This window comes from Salmo salar, chromosome 05, assembly GCF_965601325.2.
Source record: "Salmo salar chromosome 05, fSalSal1, whole genome shotgun sequence".
NCBI lineage: Eukaryota > Metazoa > Chordata > Actinopteri > Salmoniformes > Salmonidae > Salmo > Salmo salar.
In genome coordinates this window covers 64,989,088-65,012,197 of record NC_138295.1, presented here as the reverse complement: position 1 = coordinate 65,012,197, position 23,110 = coordinate 64,989,088, and the positions used below count along the sequence as shown (strand labels likewise).

Below are 23,110 nucleotides of genomic sequence, written 5' to 3'. Positions count from 1 at the left end.
ACAAAAGTATCTATATCCACAGTAAAACTAGTCCTATGTCGACATAACCTGAAAGGCCGCTCAGCAAGGAAGAAGCCACTGCTCCAAAACCTTCATAAAAAAGCCAGACTACGGTTTGCAACTGCACATGGGGACAAAGATCGTACTTTTTGGAGAAATGTCCTCTGGTCTGATGAAACAAAAATAGAACTGTTTGGCCATAATGACCATCGTTATGTTTGGAGGAAAAACGGGGACGCTTGCAAGCCAAAGAACACCATCCCAACCGTGAAGCACGCGGGTGGCAGCATCATGTTGTGAGGGTGCTTTGCTGCAGGAGGGACTGGAGCACTTCACAAAATAGATGGCATCATGAGGCAGGAAAATGATGTGGATATATTGAAGCAACATCTCAAGACATCAGTCAGGGAGTTAAAGCTTGGTCGCAAATGGGTCTTCCAAATGGACAATGACCCCAAGCATACTTCCAAAGTTGTGGCAAAATGGCTTAAGGACAACAAAGTCAAGGTACTGGAGTGGCCATCACAAAGCCCTGACCTCAATCCTATAGAAAATGTGTGGGCAGAACTGAAAAAGCATGTGCGAGCAAGGAGGCCTACAAACCTGACTCAGTTACGCCAGCTCTGTCAGGAGGAATGGGCCAAAATTCACCCAACTTATTGTGGGAAGCTTGTGGAAGGCTACCCGAAATGTTTGACCCGAGTTAAACAATTTAAAGGCAATGCTACCAAATACTAATTGAGTGTATGTAAACTTCTGACCCACTGGGAATGTGATGAAAGAAATAAAAGCTGAAATAAATCATTCTCTCTACTATTATTCTATTATTCTGACATTTCACATTCTTAAAATAAAGTGGTGATCCTAACTGACCTAAGACAGGAAATTTTCACTCGGATTAAATGTCAGGAGTTTAAATGTATTTGGCTAAGGTGCATGTAAACTTCCGACTTCAACTGTATGTGTCTGCTAAATAGCATATATTAATATATTATACATCACGTAGTAAATTACCTGGCAGTGCCTTGGAACCTGGTTTTCCCACAAGGCCACGGGCTCGGATCACTTCCACCTCCAGCGCTCCTTTCTTGTCCACGATTCCAATCTGGATGTCACCTGAACAACACACACCACAGCCAACACAATGTCAACACTCCATTCACACAATACAGATATCCCTTCCGTATGGGATGGGGTCGCTAAAGGCGTCTTGACACGTAAATCAAATATATAATTCCTTCATTCATTCAGAATCTCTTGACACAACATTGTTCCAGGAATCTGATCCACCCACCCATGGGTGGTGTAGCTAGCGTCTGTCGTCCAACCAGCTGGGCTGGGCCTAGTCCATCCAGGAAGTCAGAGAACTGGGCATCGGAGGACAGCCTAACACCAGGGAAGATCAGGCTGGAACGGAAGGGAGAGATGACACTGGTAACTATGGAGACTAAAGAAGAAGGCCTCAAAGCTTGAACTTGCTTATTTAGAGTTGGCAAGATCCCCCAAAAAAGACAGGAAATTCAAATGAGCACCCCAAACCCCCTTGGGGGGGTGTACATTATCACATTGGTATGCGTCATACTTCACTTACTTTCCCTCGGAGCTGTAGCTGTTCATGCTGCCGTCGGTGGACTCTCTGCTGGCCTGCCGAGTCATCCTGCTCCTCATCTCTACGGCCAAGCCCGTCTCTGTGCTCCTCTGCACGGTGCTACGAAGCTTCTTCCCACCGGCTTCTGGACAGAACAGAGGGACAGAGCGGGAGCAAGAGATAGAGAGAGGGAAAGAGAGAGGGAAAGAGAGCAGGGTGGAGAAATAGTCAATACATTGCCCTCAAGTGTGTGCTTTGCTTTCGAATTACGTACAGTAGGTTAATTGTAGACATAGCATTTTCACTTATTACGAGAATTCTCATTGAAGTCATCAACAGGAAGACCACACTTCCACTCTATGGCAATTCTACCAACAACATCATGCACCCTATTCTCAGTGCTACCAAGGCACTGCAACTTCCATGTGATAATTTAGCAAAGAGAGTTATTAAACATAAAGTGCCATATTACAGTATCTACAGAAATATATTGAAAAAAAAACAGTTGTTTGTGCATACGTGTGTGTGTGTGTGTGTGTGTGTGTGTGTGTGTGTGTGTGTGTGTGTGTGTGTGTGTGTGTGTGTGTGTGTGTGTGTGTGTGTGTGTGTGTGTGTGTGTGTGTGTGCGTGTGCGTGCATTCATGTATGAATGGGTTCTTGCTCTAGCTTAGAGTCTCTCTCTCCCTCTCTTTCTCTCCCCCCTCCATCCCTCTGTTCCACCTAGGACCGTTCAGTGCCTGACCTCCCCCAACTGATACAAGGAGACAGCTGACTGCCCCCTTTAGACCCGCTGAACATCTCCAATCTATGTGACAGCAGGCCCTGTGTAGGGCACATGGCCAGGACGTGGCTGGAGCTGCGTGGGGCCTGGAGGGCCAGGAGAGGGATATACTGGAAGTAACTGTAGGAGCAGGTACTGGTACAAGTCGGCCACTGCAGAGCTCTACACAAGTCACACGACAGGGCTTTTTGCAGAGAACTAAAGAAACAAAATGGCAGTTCCTTCAAATACAAAAATGCATAAGGGGTACAGCGGACTAATTAAAAGTGTCAAATGGTAAAAGGTGAACTAATGGTTCTGTCTTGTCTCTCAGTAAGAAATGCAGGAAGCAGAGTTATTGAGTTCAAGCAGTGTTATTGTTTAACTCGGAGGATAACCAGGGTAAAGAGAACAAACGTAAATAGAGCTAATTTGTGTCAGGCATGACCACTGGACAGGGAATGCATGTCAACATAGAGAGTGAATGTTCCTCACTCAATGTTGACATACGTAAAGTGGTTCTGCTTTATCACAGGAACAACCTTTCTGAGGGCAACACACAGAGGGGGTAATAAAGCCCTCTATAACCAAGACGTCTTACAGTTTGAAGACCGCTCAACAATTCTCCATTCTCTGTGTTCAAATAAACAGAAAATAATCTGCCATATATTTATATTATTCTTAATGCAATTTCCCTCACTGTAACTTATAATTTGTGTGTGTGTGATTTGTGCCAAGAATATGCTCATCTTCAAACGCCTTAATTATACTCTGACTACTGTCCCTGCCTGCAGCTTCTCTCACTTCCTGTCTGTCTGCCTGTCTCCCATCCACAGGAAGTACAGACTCTTAGAATCAGAGGAAGATACGCCTTTATTACTCAGGCAGGACCTCACCGCTGAGGCCAGAACCCTGGCATCTCAGCTATTCAATGACATCCGCCTCCTCATCCTCTCCTCAGCACTGACAAAGCAAACTGGATTCAGAGAAGCTGACCGTGACGTCTAAAGGCATCTAAAGAGCTGCCAGTGTGACAGACAGTCAGGATCCCGCCATGCAGCAACCACCTAAACACAATCAATGAGCGATGTACTGAATGATCAGCTGAATGAATCAATGAACATTCATTCAGCTGAATCAAAGCTAAGGTCAACCTGACCACTGTATGTAGTGTGGCTAGCATGCATATGGCTGTATCTGAGGTTATTATGGATGGCAATACTAATAAAGGAGGAGAAGCTAATCTATGAAATCGCTTTTTAATGGCCAGCCAACTGTTTTTAATGATGCAGTTTATACCTAATGCTGAATGAAGGTGTGTGATTATGATGAGACTGTATGTGCCATGAGCCAGCCCCCCCACCCCACCCCCACAGGCTTTGCCGTTGTCATGGTTTGTTATTAAGGTAGAGTGTTAAAAAGATTGGAGTGGATTTTTTAAAGCTCACCCAGACAGATCTAGTCAGTGAAATGAAGCTACTACCATTGAAAGTGCTTTCCATACACATCATTAAACTCCATATAACACTAAAAGGGAAAATAATCTAGAAAAATATGTCTTCTGCAAAGAGATAAGGATCTGTGAAAGACAGAAAAAAATGTAAAGCATTTAGAAAATGCTGCAGTGCATCCTGCCCTAGCCGTGAAACACTCCTCAATCAAAATGCGTCACTTTGGAGTGGTAGAGATATATGTTCTTAAAAAATGTGATTTTCCCAGAGCCCATCTAGATGCTAGAACAAAATCTTCATTTGAGGAGTTATTCTCAGCTGGAGTCCTAAAATACTCTAAGATACTCTCTTCACGTAACATGTTAAACTACACATCAAAGATTCACCTGCAGTGTCACTTCCGTCCAATCAAATGACTGTTTACAAACATCATCAGTACAGTGTCATCTGGGAGAAATGTTTGTGAACAGCAACTTGATTGGACGCACATTTTGGGTCGACTACTCTAGTACCTGTAACTCCAGGTAAGGAAGCATTAAAGTCAGTATCTACCCAGAAAGGAGATTGAGATGAAGGGGGCTGGAGACATTTCTCCCGTATTATCTCAACATTCCAGTGGATCATGTCTATTTCAGAGCAGTCTATTAAAGTCTATTCATAGGAGGAGGGTAATACAATCCCCCTAACCTAGTTCTATGAAAACATCCTATCTGGATTATCAAACATATTCTCAACACCCACTCAGAAATAAAACAGCTATAAACACACACACACACTAGAGACGAGGTTAACACAATATCTAAATCTATTCTACCGCCCACACCAAAACAAATAGTGATTCATTCCAATCGAGACAAGACAAGCATGCTTGCCATAGGTAAGTGAAGTCAATGAGGGTGCCGGACAGTGTTTCAGAACTGAACATCAGATCTAAAGCAGTAGCCAACGACACGAACAGGGAAGTAGCTACTGAAGTAAAAGGAGCCTCTACAAAAACACACTGAGCATGCCCATCCACCAGCAACACAGTACTGTACCACAGCTAATACTACGACAGCCTCCACCCTACCCGTGCTCCCTCTCCCCCGTCAGGTCATCAGTCAACCATCAGTCCATCCCTCCCTCTCCTCTATCCCCCGCTCCATCTCTCTCCACCCCTCCAGCCCTTCGTCTGCTCCCTCTCTTCCCGCTGCCCCTCTCCATCCCCCCATCCCATCCCTCTGCTCCCTCTCTCCCTCCAGCAGCAGCAGAAGCTGTGTGTGTCTGCCTCAGTGTCCCAGGGTTAGAGACATCTCGTCTTACCTCCGTCCTCCTCGTCGAAGGAGTTCATGCAGGGGAAGTAGTTGGCCAGCGCCTCGAACGACGCAGACAGGCTCATCTTGCTCTGGGAACGCTGCATGCGTATCCCGGACCCCGGGGCGCCAGCCGCTGCGGTGGCATCATGCCCCTGCCTACCCATGGTCACTGATCACCCACTGATCACCTGAGTCAAGTCGCCTTCTAGCTGAGGTTACAGGTCTCCAGACAGCTCTACCGTGCACCGAGAGGATAACTGAAGAACTGGTTGAACGCTGAAGCCCAAGAGCAGACCATGGAGCTGTACTGTAGCAGAATGGCTCTCTGATGTAGCTCTTTGTGTTGTCACCCTGTGCTGCGTAGAGTGAGACTGGGTTGAGAGAAAGCTTGCTTGCTTCTCTGCTCCGTGTTAGTGCTCTGTGCTATGTGCCTGCTACTCAGCTCCTCTCCATCCCTCTCCTCTTCTAACGCAATTGGGAAAAGAAGGGGGGGGGGGGGGGGGGGGGGGGCAAGCTGCATCCTCCTCAGCCAATCAGAGGGCTCACTGCTCAGGCGCACCTCGGCTGCCTCTCCAGGCAAAGGAGCTCTACCCAGAGATACGACTCACTGAACCTCACTGGCTCCTCTCTCACACACACGCACGGATGCACAAACACACACACACACACACACACACACACACACACACACACACACACACACACACACACACACACACACACACACATGCACAAACACACACACAAACGCAGAGCCACTGAGGTCCCTGTGACAGACAGTCATTAGGGGCATAAACAACCCTGAACAGCTTTTCCACAGAGGGGGGGTGTTGGCCACATGCCAGTCACTCACAGTTCACGTGATAGATCTCTATCCCCCTCCCACCCCCACGGTCCCCAGCAGCGCCGTTCTCTTCAGTGTTTTTCCACCAAAGATTGCAGCAAACCCCATGTAGCCAGCTATCCCACTCTCTGTTTAGATACCCATGCATCATCAGCACAGCGGTGCTGAAGTTATTGCCATTATCGAAGGAGAATTCACTAGAGATAGTTCAAATTTACCGTCTGTTAAATAATTGAGAGAATTGAGAGAATTTCACAAAATGTCTTTCAACCGAATTCTTGTCTTTGAGACATCACTTCCTTCAACATCATTTCAAGCACCTACGCTATAACATGGGCTGTTTGAATTAGTCGCCATAAACACTGCAGAGTTCATTATGGCCACCTCTGGCATCTCTCTCTTCAACCTGAGGCAACAGACATCCTCTGCTCACTTCAGTACTGGGAGTGTGTGTGCTTGGACCAGTTTGGATCAGCTTGGACCAGCTTGGACCATCCATCCAGAACCACTTCAGTCCAGATCTCACAGGTGGTTCCTAAGACCCTTTACAAAGTTTCTGAGCACAGTAAAATTAGATTGGTATATAGGGCATCTCTCCCACATGCCATTACAATCTAGGACATCAGGCTTGGTGAAGAGGGAGCCAAAGTGTCTGTAGAGGCAGGTTAGCACTGAAACAACAGACAGCTAAATTGTGCTGTTTTAACTATCTTGTCAGAAAACCAACTGCTGTGCTTTTTCTCAGAGAAACTGGCAGAATAGACACAGTACTGGCCAATTACTGAACAAGCAGTGAGCTGCTCTCCTTTAAATATAGCATACCTCTGGGCTACAGTCCCTCACTGGGAATAAAAGTCCTCACTAAGAGAAACACTGCAACCTATTTCCACGAAACAAAATCGCCCCATTTCCCCTTTTGTCCATTGAATGACATGTTCTCATCTAGGTCAGATGAACTAGTAAAGGAAATTAGACAGAAGAGAAGAACACCGCCTGAACCAACTGGGTCATTTTAATGCGTCATCTGACTATAGCAGTTTGGAATATGATAATGATTCGACCAGAGTGAGAGTTGAGATATCCTTACTAAACTCTTTCGTGTAAATCCTGAATTGTTCTTAACGGGAGACGTTTACATTTTTAAGTGCACTAAAGTCAGAATACAAGTCATTGTGTATTAATGAGGATCCTGCTAACACCTCCTACGTATGACAACCATCAGACAGACACCATTAACGTTGAGGAAGGTGATCCGGCTCTGAGAGCCAGAGGCTTCATGTTTCGGAGTGGCACCAATAATTATTGGATCATTATAATGAGTGAGGTCGCACTAACAAGCCAAAAGTAAGTGCATCTTTATATTGCTGGACGATTCATTCCAGAGCGTGACACACTCATCACTACAGGAAGAAGACAGAAGAGAGCGATAAGTGCAGTTTCGTTAAATAGCCTCGTCACTTGACATGGCAGAGGGTGATGTGTTCTGTTGGTCTCAGAGCTCTAGTACTCTACTGAATGCTTGGCTGACCCCTGATCCCTTGTTCCATTAGTTCTATAGAACGAAGAATACCCAACGACATTCTATATGTTTCAAAGAGTAAAGGACTTGCAGAGAGGTAGATTACAACAGCGCATCAGACGATCCCTCTGAAGACACTTATTCTTCCCTGTGAAGAATCCTTCAACCATGAGGTTGGTGTGGGGATTATGACAGGTCTGACTTGTCTAAATGGAAAATATTCACCTGAGTGGCAGATTGTAAGAGATGCATCAGATTGGAGCTGATGTATAAACATTATAAGTAACCCACAAACAAGGTCTTAGTGTATCTACAGTATATAGATACACAGCTTTGATATGTCTTTACCTAGCAACATACATGCAGCATTACCATAACAACCCAGAGCTACTGTAAAACAAGGGTGTGAAAGATTCAGAGGAACGGTCCAGACGTTCTGGTAAGCGGAATGGCACGTGTCTCACTGACCATGTGACTGTGATTGGCGTTCAACGAAAACAACAAGTTATGCAGGTGCCGTGTGCCACAACTTTAGCACCTTCGGTGTAGCCAACCCTCCACCTTCCACCCAACCAAGGATCAGTCCCAAGAGATGACGTAAAGACCAATGACCAAGCTGTTGAATACAATACACTGACTCATCTGAAGAAAATAAGGTTGATTACATAGCTAGTTGGTTTATTTCCCACATGTCTGTCTGTGTAGATCTGGTGTCCACAAATAGAGTGCACTTCACACTCCTTTCAGAGGACAAAAAGTCAATAAATGAAAGGCAGGTGCTGAAATCTCATTAATTGCGAAATATACTGCACATGGGTAAGAAAAGGTCTCTCTGTATTGAAGTAATTCATATTAATTAATGCAGCAAGTTAAAAGTCGGCCGTTAGTATAAAGCATAGAAGGTAATTTCAACTCTTTTAAATGACAGCTGGTGAAGAAATGAACTGTGCTCGACATTATCTTCATTTCTGTAATCAGTTCTCTGTCCAACACTATCCTAACAGAGCATTAAAGCCCCACTGATCATTAGTGTAAAGTAGATGCCCACAGACTTGGGTCAAATACAGAACATATGTGAAATACTTTCAAATACTTGGTCTTTGTTTGATTTAGTTTCCCTGGTACAATGGAACAGATGCTATATTGCACACTTCAAATCAAGCGCACCTGAAACACTTTCAATATGCATTCTGACCGTGGTCTGGAAGTCCATAGACCTTCTACCTTATAAGACTGTACAGCAATGACCGCCTCAACATCTTTGACTCTTTCCCAACAACATGTACAATAGTTTTAAAGATGTATTAGTCATTGTTTCACAGACAGAGATATGTGTTTTATTACGATCAAAACAGCAAAAAGACGACAGATAGTCGGGAAAATAATAGCACCTCACACGACGGGAATCCCAACAACGCTACTCATCAGATGATAACAGCAAGTCCAGGGCATAATAACCCTGAAGTGACGCGGGTGGTGAGCAGCAACATAAAGACATCAAAGACTGGTTGGTCTTTGGGGAATAAAACGTGTGTGATTGATGGCGCAGGGTGAGGCCAAGCGTTAGACAGAGAAACAGAACCAGTCAGCCTGCAGAGTGTAAACACAGCCTAATAGAGCTGTCCTGTCCCCTCTGTTTCATCTCTCTCTAATGCCCAGTCCACCACCGTCATACAGACCGGCACAACAGCAGCCCTCAGACCATACAGCTAGGGCTATAATGACAACTGATACAATACAGTCATACACACACACACAAACACACACAGCAGCCCTGGCGGTGGGGAAGTACAGCTTTCCTCCTGCTCCTGGCTCTGAGAGCTACCTGCCATCTGCCACACCAACACTACAGGACTGATTCAGGTCATCCTGGTGACCACAAACGGAAACCACAATTAGCTTCATAAGGGAGAACGGATTTGAAGACTAATCATAATGATATTATGTCATATTGTATTGTTTCAAATCACATCAGATTAGATCACATGACATACATATAGGGTGGGGGGGAAGCCAAGGTATGAAGATGAGAGACATCAGTATCTCAGTTTGATCCAACAGCTCATTCCATTTCACAGAGGTCAGTCAGTTAGTCAGGCAAACTGTACAGTAACAGTCAGAGGAACTACAGGATGGAAAGTCCACTGACGCCAAGGAAACCAAAAGAGGCAGATATCTGGGAAGAAGAGAGTGTAAAAGAGAGTTATGGTTTGGATACTTGTCAAAGCTACATTAACACTGACATTGAGCCCTAGTCATTAACACACATTAGCCCTACGCGTTGTTTCCAGGAACCAATGTAATCCTTCAGGTCTCAGGCAAGGTCACACAAGTGTTTTCAACAAACCACCCGTTACGCACGCACACACACACACACACAAACACACGCACGCACACGCACGCACACACACAGAGCCTACAGTATGTAGTTCACACCTTCATCAGTTTGTGAAGAAAGTGTGACGTGTGGAGGTGGACACACAAGGTAAGGTGAAGTAGGAACACACTGAGCTGTATAGAGACAGCAGCAGCACAGTGACTACCTGTACTCAGTGGTGTGAATACACTGACAGACAGAGAGGGAGAGATGGTGAGAGAGAAAACGAGAGAATCAGAGTGAGAGAGATCTTATGACAACCATGGGATGGCTTTCAGAGTCAAGATAATCATCTATAATACAACTTGCAATCACGTTTCACGTTCCACTCTCTCATAGAGTATACATATACATCAGTAGTGTTATGATGCAAAATATCATACATCATACCAATGAAAACAAACTGTTTTGTTTGAGTGACATGTGGCCTGTGAAGGCAATATCATGGATATGTCATCATTAAACAAAATACTAGTTAAAAAGAAAACAGGAACACTTCCCAGAATGAATAGGACATTCAAAAGCCCAACTGTTGGTGACTAAGAGGATATAGGCATCAAATAATACATTTTGACAGATTGCTCATAGCTCTTCCTCATTGAAAAACAGTATTATTACACATTGGAACACAGAGTGGGAGGACAGTCAAGCAGACGAGAACAGAAACAGAACATATCTTTAGTAATGGTTAAAACCGTGGTGAGTGAGTGAGTGATAGGGGAAGTATATGTTTAGCACAGCTGAGTTGAATGCCTGTGGGCAGTCAGTCAGTCTGTGGTCGGAGAGGAGCTGACTTGGTGACACGGGAGCCATATGCTAGGGGAAGGGGCGTGAGACTAACAGGCTGACAGACTAACAGGCTGTCAGTGGATGAGATGTTTATCAAACAAACAACAGTGTTATGCTATGTAAGCTGATTGGCCAATGGAAAAGCTGCTTGATGGATGGATCATCCCTTTTCTATGATTCAATGGCACCCTATTCCCTATGTAGTGCAGTAGTTTTGACCAGAGCTATGGGCCCTGGTGAAAAATCGTGCACTATAAAGGTAACCTGGATGTTGTAATGAGGTGACCTATTAACAAATGGCAACACAGTCAACAGCAGAAAGAAACCGAAAAAGACCACACAGCTTAGGGAGCGAGTGAGGCAACAGGGGAAAACCTTACTAGTCATTATTTTAATAGTCATTTAGCAGACACCTTTATCCAGAGCAACTTCTAGTTAACAATAACACGAACAGGTAACTGCCAAAATAATGGGAACACTTGAGTAAATAAGGGATACATTCAATGCAGTTGGAAAGTATTCAGACCCCTTTACTTTTTCTACATTTTGTTACGTTACAGCCTTATTCTAAAATGTAATAAATAAATACAAATATTCTGTAATCTACACACAATACCCCATAATGACAAAGCGAAAACAGGTTTTTAGAAATTTTGCAAATGTATTAAAAATAAAAGGTATTCGGACCCTTTGCTATGAGACTCAAAATTGAGCTCAGGTGCATCCTATTTCCATTGATCATCCTTGAGATGTTTCTACAACTTGATTGGAGTCCACCTGTGGTAAATTCATTTGATTGGATATGGTTGATTGGATACCGACTGTTCCTAGGCTATCACTGAAAATAAGAATTTGTTCTTCACTGGATCATGCACGGACCAACTGGCAAGTGTCTTCACCGACATTTTCAACCTCTCCCTGACCGAGTCTGTAATACCTACATGTTTCAAGCAGACCACCATAGTCCCTGTGCCCAAGAACACTAAGGTAACCTGCCTAAATGATTACCAACCATAGCACTCACGTCTGTAGTCATGAAGTGCTTTGAAAGGCTGATCATGGCTCACATCAACACCATTATCCCAGAAACCCTAGACCAACTCCAATTTGCATACCGCCCCAACAGATGCACAGATGACGCAATCTCTATTGCACTCTACACTGCACTTTCCCACCTGGACAAAATAAACACCTACGTGAGAATGCTATTCATTGACTTCAGCTCAGCGTTCAACACCATAGTGCCCTCAAACCTCATCACAACTGGATCCTGGACTTCCTGATGGGCTGCCCCCAGGTGGTAAGGGTAGATAACAACACATCTGCCACGCTAATCCTCAACACTGGGGCCCCTTAGGGGTGTGTGCTTAGTCCCCTCCTGTACTCCCTGTTCACCCATGACTGCATAGCCAAGCATGACTCCAACACCATCATTAAGTTTTCAGACAACAGTGGTAGGCCTGATCACCGACAACGATGGGACAGCCTATAGGGAGGAGGTCAGAGACCTGGCAACGTGGTGCCAGGATAATAACTTCTCCCTCAACGTGATCAAGACAAAGTAGACGATCGTAGACTACAGGAAAAGGAGGGCCGAGCACACCCCATTCTCATCGACAGGGCTGTAGTGGAGCAGGTTGTCCACATCACCAACAAACTGTCATGGTCCAAACACACCAAGACAGTCGTGAAGAGGGCACGACAACGCCTATTCCACCTCAGGAGAGGAGGTAGTGCGTACGGCCCAGTACATCACTTGGGCCAAGCTTCCTGCCATCCAGCACCTCTATACCAGGCGGTGTCAGAGGAAGGCCCTAAAAATTGACAAAGACTCCAGCCACCCTAGTCATAGACGGTTCTCTCTGCTACCGCACAGCAAGCGGTACTGGAGAACCAAGTATAGGTCCAAACGGCTTCTTAACAGCTTCTACCCACAAGCCATGAGACTGCTGAACAGTTAACCAAATGGTTACCCAGTCTATGAGATACTCTACCTTAGGTGAGCAAAACCTCGAAACGTCCTTAGATATCGTGCACCAGCTGTTGTTTACATATATGCAAAGGCCCCCGCCCGTGTCTTACCAGAGGCTGCTGTTCTATCCTGCCAACAGAGTGTATAACCCGCCAGCTGTATGTTCTTAATGTCGTCGTTCAGCCACGACTCGGTAAAACATAAGATATTACAGTTTTAAAAGTCCCGTTGGTAGGATATACGTGCTTTCAGTTCATCCCATTTGTTGTCCAGCGATTGAATGTTAGCTAGCAGGACAGAAGGCAAAGGCAATTAGCCACTCGTCGCCTGATCATCACAAGGCACCCTGATCTTTTTCCGCGAAATCTCAGTGTCCTTCTCCAGCGAATGACGGGGATCTGGGCCTGGTCGGGTGTCTATAGTAAATCCCTCCCCTCTGACTCATTGAAGAAAAACTCTTTGTCTAATCTGAGGTGAGCTACCTCAGCTACCTCTGTACAGGTACCCCTGTATATAGCCTCGTTACTGTTATTTTATTGTTGCACTTTAATTATTTATTTTTCTATTTTCCTCTTTTTTTCATTTTTATTTTTATTTATTTATTGTTTACTTCAGTTTATTTAGTAAATACGGTATCACTTATTTTTTCTTAACTGTATTGTTGGTTAAGGGTTTGTAAGTGGCTGCTAAGACGGTGCTTTCCACCACCATCAACAAAAAACCAAATGAGTAGAGGTGATAGGTGATGTTCTGGCTCATGGTGGCCCAATGCCCTATTAAGATAATCGTGGACTACAGGAAAAGGAGGGCCAAGCACACCCCCATTCTCCCTATTCAGACACTTTATGTTGGCGTTTCCGTTTCATTTGGCAGTTACTTGTACATCAAACATTATATGTACCCATGCCAGAATACCCAAAAACACAACAGTCCAAAATGGAGAGGCACTGTCTGTCCAATACTGAGAACAGTTTGTTTTCATTTTGCAACGTTTTGCTAGTGTTCCCTACACGGTGAACATGACCCCTGGTGTTGCCAGCACCATAACTCCAATCAACAGAGTCATCACGCCAACCACAAAGAGTGTTAAGTAGTACCACTTAAACAAGAAGACATGTACTGTAATGTACTGACGGAAGAACATGATCGAGACAAAAACACATAATAAAAGTGGCCACGTTGATTCGGTAGGCATGGACAGGCACATGGGACAGACGTGTGCCAAAAGACAGGTCTCCCAGTCAGCTCACTCACACGTGTCCTGCTCTGCATGCTCAAAACAGCTTGTTTGGCCGTCCTGTTTTTCTGTAACTATGGCTACATTATCGTGTCTAACTTGGTTTTTATTGAATTCGAAACAAAAGCCATCATGTATTTGTGACAGAAAAGGCAAAACAAGGACATCAGTTAACATCATGGACAACGCAAAGCACATGGAGCACCTGTTGTACCATGTGCCATTAGACAACAAGTTATTCATTCAAAAGCAATATCAATAAGACATTCACTGCCTTGTGAATAATCACTCTGAAAGATGTTCGGTACATCAACATTGATCCTAATACAAACCTTTCGTTTGAGAAATCCTTTGTAGAAATGCAAAACTGCAGACTCAGAACGATGAGAATAAGATAGAGTTAACATATAAGACAAGTTAAAGGAAAGATTCACCCATTTTGAGTCTTATATTGTATTTGTGCATCTCTGACTGATGTTCTATCGATTCCTGGGGTCATTTCATGTTTTCATATATCCGAAATATTCACCGTTCAAGCAGGCAGAAATACAGCCGGTATGACGCGTTTTGCATCACATGACATGAAAACCTTCAATGACCCCGGGAATCGATAGATCACTCAGAGATGCACAACTACGATACAACATTCAAAATTGGTGAATCTTTCCTTTAAGTCCAGTGCCATAAAAGTAAAGGTTTGACTCAAATTGCTCTGTCTCCTTGGGTTAGTAACAGTTGTCACTGTGGTTCTTTCCTCATTGCTTGACAAGCCCCTCTCCAACTGGAAAAAAATGCATTCTCCAGTCAGTGTCTGTGAACCACATCAGATATCAGTCCACAATTCACAATGAAATTGTGAAGTGTGATTAGTAAAAGTGAAAAGTTTCAGAGTGAATATAAACTCCAGCTAGGTCATTGCAGATGTACTGTCCTACAGATAATTCAGTACTAACCAGAGCCCCACATTTGTGATGAGTGAGAGAGAGAGAGAGAGAGAGAGAGAGAGAGGGAGAAAGAGAGAGCACGAGGTAGCGTTATAGCAGTCGTTATAGCAGCAGTCGTTATCGCAGCAGTTGTTATAGCAGCAGTCGTTATAGCAGCAGTCGTTATAGCAGCAGTCGTTATGGGCAGTCGTTATAGGAGCAGTCGTTATAGCAGCAGTCGTTATAGCAGCAGTCGTTATAGCAGCAGTCGTTATAGTAGCAGTCGTTATAGCAGCAGTCGTTATAGGAGCAGTCGTTATAGCAGCAGTCGTTATAGCAGCAGTCGTGATAGCAGCAGTCGTTATAGGAGCAGTCGTTATAGCAGCAGTCGTTATAGGAGCAGTCGTTATAGCAGCAGTCGTTATAGCAGCAGTCATTATAGCAGCAGTCGTTATAGCAGCAGTCGTTATAGGAGCAGTCGTTATAGCAGCAGTCGTTATAGCAGCAGTCGTTATAGCGGCAGTCGTTATAGCAGCAGTCGTTATAGCGGCAGCCTCAGTGTAGTGTAGGCTACCTGGGAGCAGTGGTGCTCCATGCATCATCCAACACTATGTGTCTGGCCTCCTCTGAGATGAATTAGGAACCAGCTCTAAAAGGGGGTGGTGTGTGTGTGTGTGTCTGTGTGTCTGTGTGTGTGTGTGTGTGTGTGTGTGTGTGTGTGTGTGTGTGTGTGTGTGTGTGTGTGTGTGTGTGTGTGTGTGTGTGTGTGTGTGTGTGTGTGTGTGTGTGTGTGTGTGTGTGTGTGTGTGTGCGCGTGTGTGTGAGAGACTGGAGCCCAGATTAGGAGAAGATGAATTACCCTCCTCTGGACTCTAGAAGCTCAAAGTTCAGCTATTTTACAGCCTAGAACAGACACTTAGTTGAGGGACAGTAGAGCACCATATCTACATTCCAATCTATAAGTGGTGAGGCTGGTATGTACACAATGCATATTGGACTACTTCTGTGTGTCTCTTTCTCTCTAATGCTTTTCCAACAGAATTAGATATAACATCTCTGGCATGGCAGCTCTGCCTGAACACCAAGTGAGCCATCAGTAAGTTCAGACTGGAGAAAGACTCTGCTACTTCCCAGACAGACTTTATCAGGACTCAGAGTGTTAACAGAACAGCATAGAGAGACAACCCAGGGAGGGCTTGGGACAATACTACTATTTGTGCTGCAAGACAATAATGACTAGGTCAATCATACATGCCTTGCAGTCTGACCTGTGTGGTGGAATTATTGTAATCAAAAGGAGAGACTTTTGGATTTCTTCAAAACAATCAAACTTTATTATTTAATTAGTGCAGTAATGGAGCTGGTCAGTAATCACCTCTGGAGGTGATCACTGAGAACTCAACCAGCTGGTTTGAGCCACAGTATTTTATAGCAAAGTCCATCCTCCTTCAGTCTACATGACAAACAACAAATGTATGGAATGGGTCACAAGGTTAAGATTTGTATGAAAGATACATATAATTCACGGCTGACAGCATCTGCTGTAAAAACTGTCCTCAGGGCCTGGCCCCACAAATCCATACTGGAGCCATCTCCCCCTGGTACCCCAGTACAAAAACATTAACTCATGCTTTGGAATGCGGTATCACCCAAAGACATCGTAAATCTCCTGTCAGTGTTAAATCTCCCAGAGGCCCACTTTCAGTTCACACAGACACAATAGAGTTATAAGAACCTTATATTCTGTTGCATAAAACAACAGCATTATAACATAATCTTGAAATGTTGCTCTCACACATGACCTGAAGAAAGTACAATAGCAAGATGCAGATGTTTCTGGGCCAGAATGCATATTAATCAAGTGTCGTTGAGATCACAAGATGGCAATGCAATTCTGTAACTGCCGACACTATCTTTATCAGCACGTTTTATGACAACTTGCCTAGAAAGATGCTGAGATAGTAAATATGACAGATTGGTTAAGTTTAGGAGATCATGTTTATTACCCTACCTGTCCTATTTGAACATATCACATTTTATTAGTTACAATATCGGTACATTTGAAACACTGCATAAGGCAATAGACACAGCAACAATTTTCCAATGGCTTGCAGAATTTGAGGCACTAAAGTGTGTTTTTTTTCTGCTGAAGCAGATTTGGGGAGGAGGAGGTATAGGGATTTAGAGTCTTCTCCACCGAGGCTAGAGTGTAATTACCAGACTGCTGAACGAGGTGTGAAACAATCGAACGTTATAAATCAACTCTGTGTTTCAGCTTGGTCATGAGTAACGCCACGCCCACATGTGCACACACACACACAAGCGCACGCACACAAACACAAGCGCACGCACATACACACACAGAAAAACCTCAGCCCTATGAAGCAGCTATCACAACATGATTAATTACACCAACATGTTCATATGATATGATACCTCAACCTTATGGTAACCTTGAATTAACACGGCAGAATAGCGAATAACAAGGATAATACATTACATGCCTGCTACAGTAAGACAGTCCATTCTGCAGAAATATCTATTGATCAACACGTGAGAACTTTATATCTGTTACACGGAGCTATTTTAAGTAAGAACAAATACCATCTTCTAAGATAAAAGAATGAAAGGAACAAAGTGTGTGTGTGTGTGTGTGTGTGTGTGTGTGTGTGTGTGTGTGTGTGTGTGTGTGTGTGTGTGTGTGTGTGTGTGTGTGTGTGTGTGTGTGTGTGTGTGTGTGTGTGTGTGTGTGTTGCACGTGACCTGTTGATGCCCACTTGGGAACAACCCCTGTATGTCTGTCTGTCAGTCAGACAAACCTCTGTGAGGCCAAACTGCTCCTATCCCTCCACATGGCTTCCATCCTTTGAATGCGCCCCTGAAGTCAGCGGCCAGTGCCTCTGGGTAAAGCAACAACAAAGTAGGCCAAAGAGAGAGAGTGCATCGCAGGGGGACCACATGGCTGAATCTCAATCCATTGGTTGGTTCAGAACCAAGACAAAGATTTGAGAGACGGACACACGGACATACTCATGCTGATGCACCTAAAAGCATTGAGTGAAATATTGATATGCTCTTAAGATTCGAGCTGAAAGGGGAAGTGCGTGTGTGTGTGTGTATTTTTCAGCAAGATCTTGACATGGACAGGCCTGCCTGACTTGTAGGAAAACATGATAATATAGATATAGATATATATATATACACACAGTTGAAGTCAGACGTTTACATACACTCAGGTTGGAGTCATTAAAACTTGTTTTTAAACCACTCCACAAATTTCTTGTTAACAAACTATAGTTTTGGCAAGTCGTTTAGGACATCTACTTTGTGCATGAGACAAGTCATTTTTCCAACAATTGTTTACAGACAGATTATTTCACTTATAATTCACTGTATCACAATTGCAGTGGGTCAGAAGTTTACATACACATTGACTGTGCCTTTAAACAACTTGGAAAATTCTAGAAAATGATGTCATGGAATTAGAAGCTTCTAATAGGCTAATTGACATCATTTGAGTCAATTGGAGGTGTACCTGTGGATATATTTCAAGGCCTACCTTCAAACCCAGTGCCTCTTCGCTTGACATCATGGGAAAATCAAAAGAAATCAGCCAAAACCTCAGAAAAAAAATTGTAGACCTCCACAGGTCTGGTTCATCCTTGGGAGCAATTTCCAAACGCCTGAAGGTACCACGTTCATCTGTACAAACAATAGTACGCAAGTATAAACACCATGGGACCACGCAGCCGTCATACCGCTCAGGAAGGAGACGCGTTCTGTCTCCTAGAGATTAACGTACTTTAGTGCGAAAAGTGCAAATCAATCCCAGAAAAACAGCAAAGGATCTTGTGAAGATGCTGGAGGAAACAGGTACAAAAGTATCTATATCCACAGTAAAACGAGTCCTATATCGACATAACCTGAAAGGCCGCTCAGCAAGGAAGATGTCACTGCTCTAAAACCGCCATAAAAAAGCCAGACTATGGTTTGCAACTGCACATGGGGACAAAGATCATACTTTTTGGAGAAATGTCCTCTGGTCTGATGAAATAAAAATAGAACTGTTTGGCCATAATGACCATCTTTATGTTTGGAGGAAAGCGGGGGAGGCTTGCAAGCCAAAGAACACCATCCCATCCGTGAAGCATGGGGGTGGCAGCATCAAGTTGTGGGGGTGCTTTGTTGCAGGAGGGACTGGTGCACTTCACTAAATAGATGGCATCATGAGGCAGGAAAATGATGTGGATATATTGAAGCAACATCTCAAGACATCAGTCAGGAAGTTAAAGCTTGGTCGCAAATGGGTCTTCCAAATGGACAATGACCCCAAGCATACTTCCAAAGTTGTGGCAAAATGGCTTAAGGACAACAAAGTCAAGGTATTGGAGTGGCCATCACAAATCCCTGACCTCAATCCCATGGGAAATTTGTGGGCAGAACTGAAAAAGTGTGTGCGAGCAAGGAGGCCTACAAACCTGACTCAGATACACCAGCTCTGTCAGGAGGAATGGGCCAAAATTCACCAACTTATTGTGGGAAGCTTGTGGAAGGCTACCTGAAACATTTGACCCAAGTTAAACAATTTAAAGGCAATGCTACCAAATACTAATTGAGTGTATGTAAACTTCTGACCCACTGGGAATGTGATGAAAGAAATTAAAGCTGAAATAAATCATTCTCTCTACTATTATTCTGACATTTCACATTCTTAAAATAAAGTGGTTATCTTAACTGACCTAAGACAGGGGATTTTTACTAGGATTGTCAGGAATTGTGAAAAACTGAGTTTAAATGTATTTGGCTAAGGTGGATGTAAACTTCTGACTTGAACTGTATATACAGTGAGGGAATTTTTTTTGATCCCCTGCTGATTTTCTACGTTTGCCCACTGACAAAGAAATTACCAGTCTATAATTTTAATGGTAGGTTTATTTGAACAGTGAGAGACAGAATAACAACAAAAAAATCCAGAAAAACACATGTCAAAAATGTTATAAAATGATTTGCATTTTAATGAGGGAAATAAGTATTTGACCCCTCTGCAAAACATGACTTACTACTTGGTGGCAAAACCCTTGTTGGCAATCACAGAGGTCAGACATTTCTTGTAGTTGGCCACCAGGTTTGCACACATCTCAGGAGGGATTTTGTCCCACTCCTCTTTGCAGATCTTCTGCAAGTCATTAAGGTTTTGAGGCTGACGTTTGGCAACTCGAACCTTCAGCTCCCTCCACAGATTTTCTATGGGATTAAGGTCTGGAGACTGGCTAGGCCACTCCAGGACATTCATGTGCTTCTTCTTGAGCCACTCCTTTGTCGCCTTGGCTGTGTGTTTTGGGTCATTGTCATGCTGGAATACCCATACACGACCCATTTTCAATGCCCTGGCTGAGGGAAGGAGGTTCTCACCCAAGATTTGACGGTACATGGCCCCGTCCATCGTCCCTTTGATGCGGTGAAGTTGTCCTGTCCCCTTAGCAGAAAAACACCCCCAAAGCATAATGTTTCCACCTCCATGTTTGACGGTGGGGATGGTGTTCTTGGGGTCATAGGCAGCATTCCTCCTCCAAACAGCGAGTTGAGTTGATGCCAAAGAGCTCCATTTTGGTCTCATCTGACCACAACACTTTCACCCAGTTGTCCTCTGAATCATTCAGATGTTCATTGGCAAACTTCAGACGGGCATGTATATGTGCTTTCTTGAGCAGGGGGACCTTGCGGGCGCTGCAGGATTTCAGTCCTTCACGGCGTAGTGTGTTACCAATTGTTTTCTTGGTGACTGTGGTCCCAGCTGCCTTGAGATCATTGACAAGATCCTCCCGTGTAGTTCTGGGCTGATTCCTCACCGTTCTCATGATCATTGCAACTCCACGAGGTGAGATCTTGCATGGAGCCCCAGGCCAAGGGAGATTGACAGTTCTTTGTGTTTCTTCCATTTGTGAATAATCGCACCAACTGTTGTCACCTTCTCACCAAACTGCTTGGCGATGGTCTTGTAACCCATTACAGCCTTGTGTAGGTCTACAATCTTGTCCCTGACATCCTTGGAGAGCTCTTTGGTCTTGGCCATTGTGGAGAGTTTGGAATCTGATTGATTGATTGCTTCTGTGGACAGGTGTCTTTTATACAGGTAACAAACTGAGATTAGGAGCACACTCTTAAAGGGAGTGCTCCTAATCTCAGTTTGTTACCTGTATAAAAGACACCTTGGAGCCAGAAATCTTTCTGATTGAGAGGGGGTCAAATACTTATTTCACTCATTAAAATGCAAATCAATTTCTAACATTTTTGACATGCGTTTTTCTGTATTTTTTGTTGTTATTCTGTCTCTCACTGTTCAAATAAACCTACCATTAAAATTATAGACTGATAATTTCTTTGTCAGTGGGCAAATGTACAAAATCAGCAGGGGATCAAATACTTTTTTCCCTCACTGTATATATATACTGAACAAAAACATAAATGCAACATGTAAAGTGACCTGAAATAAAAAATAGTAAAAGCTTATTTCTCTCAAATTTTGTGCACAAATTTGTCTCCATCCCTGTTAGTGAGCAATTCTCCTTTGCCAAGACAATCCATCCACCTGACAGGTGTGGCATATCAAGAAGCTGATTAAACAGCATGATCAGTACCCAGGTGCACCTTTTGCTGGGCACTCTAAAATGTACAGTTTTGTCACACAACACAATGCCACAGATATCTCAAGTTTTGAGGGAGCGTGCAATTGGCAATGCTGACTGCAGGAATGTCCACCAGAGCTGTTGCCAGAGAATTGAATGTTAATTTCTCTACCATAAGCCGCCTCCAACGTTGTTTTAGAGAATTTGGCAGTACGTCCACCCGGCCTCACAACCGCAGACCACGTGTAACCACGCCAGCCCTGGGCCTCCACATCTGGCTTCTTCACCTACGGGATTGTCTGAGACCAGCGACCAGGCAGCTGATGAAACTGAGGAGTATTTCTGACTGTAATAAAGTATTTTGTATGGAACTAATTCTGAATGGCTGGGCCTGGCTCCCCAGTAGGTGGGCCTGGCTCCCAAATGAGTGGTACTATGCCCTCCCAGGCCCACCCATGGCTGTGCCCCTGCCCAGTCATATGGAATCCATAGATTAGGGCCTAATGAATTTATTTCAGATGACTGATTTCCTTATATGAACTGTAACTCAGTAGAATCGTTGAAATTGTTGCATGTCGCTTTTATGTTTTTATATAATATTATTTTTGATAGAAATACAAATATAACTTTTGCAGGTGTTCATTAATTTCCAGAGAAGTTGTGCACTTGCCAAATAACCATTGAGACACTATAGCCAACTAATGTATTATACAACCACATCATGGATGGGGTTAGAAATGAGAAGAGACAAGTGAACAGATAAAGACATGACGATGCGCTATCTAGAGACCCTATCAGGGATATTGTCCATATCCCGACAAAGTCAGTCACTCAAAGAACTTCAGAAGCTCACTTCAGTCACGAGTCAAAAAGGGGCGAAGGAGGAGAGAGGTTTTACTGACAGGGCTGTGGTGCAACCATGACAGAATGATGTGCTGCTGGGCAATCAGTAGGAATGATTAAAACTACAAAGATATAAGACTGGGGCCCATGCCATGTGCCTGTCAAATCATGGGTTGGAGGGGTAAGGCAGCGTCACGTGAGTGACACACATATACACACGCACGCACACACACACACTCATTCCCCACCTCCCTTTATGTTCAACCCTCAGTGGACACGACTGATGAAGAAGGGAGGAGTGATCATTGACCATAATCATCCCAGACCTGGGCTGCGTCCCAAATGGCACCCTACTCCCTCCATCGTGCACTACTTTTGACCAGCATATAGTGTATGGGGCACTATTTGGGACACAGATTTTGATGACAAAAAAAGGCCATTTAAGGTGTGAACAAATGACTCCTTGAGACAGCAGAGCGTCACCTCTCAGGACCTTGGGTATGATTGAAGCTGACTTTCCTACAGATGGACCAGACCTCAATCAGGAACAACTCGTGACCAAGACAACCAACCCATCCACCCACCTGCAGCACTTTTTATTGTTGCATTCAAGTTCCACTCTCTCAAAATAACAATAGAAGTCCATGTAAAAAGAACCAACATTATATTCACGGGCTTTGCTTTGTGTGATATTAACTGAGGAACGTGTTATGAAAATAACTTATGATGATTAACATTTTCAGGTCATCCATTGGTGTAAATCACTGCAATAATGGTCTTTACCAGTCCTTTCCTTCAGAAGGAGTACATTCAATTGGCCTAGTTTTTTAATTGAGAGGCTACGACAATGTGTTACTCTCTAGCCTCACTTTGCTAGGTGGTTTGA

General features: G+C 43.9%; 1 protein-coding gene across 13 annotated transcripts in view; it reads right to left on the bottom strand.

Moving 5' to 3' along the window:
- The window catches only part of LOC106605391 (regulating synaptic membrane exocytosis protein 2), a 152,306-nt gene that overhangs the window by 3,382 nt on the left and 125,814 nt on the right, over positions 1–23,110 (bottom strand). For 9 of the 13 annotated variants that reach the window (XM_082975405.1, XM_082975398.1, XM_082975401.1 and 6 more), the window contains 3 exons: positions 1,592–1,730; positions 1,295–1,407; positions 1,015–1,116 (listed from right to left, as the gene is read on the bottom strand). In XM_082975405.1, coding sequence (XP_082831531.1) covers positions 1,015–1,116; positions 1,295–1,407; positions 1,592–1,730 — 354 coding nt within the window. Of the gene's footprint in view, positions 1–1,014; positions 1,117–1,294; positions 1,408–1,591; positions 1,734–5,101; positions 5,547–23,110 lie in introns of those variants that run through there. The other 4 variants (XM_082975406.1, XM_082975408.1, XM_014200971.3 and 1 more) reach the window with 3 other exon arrangements.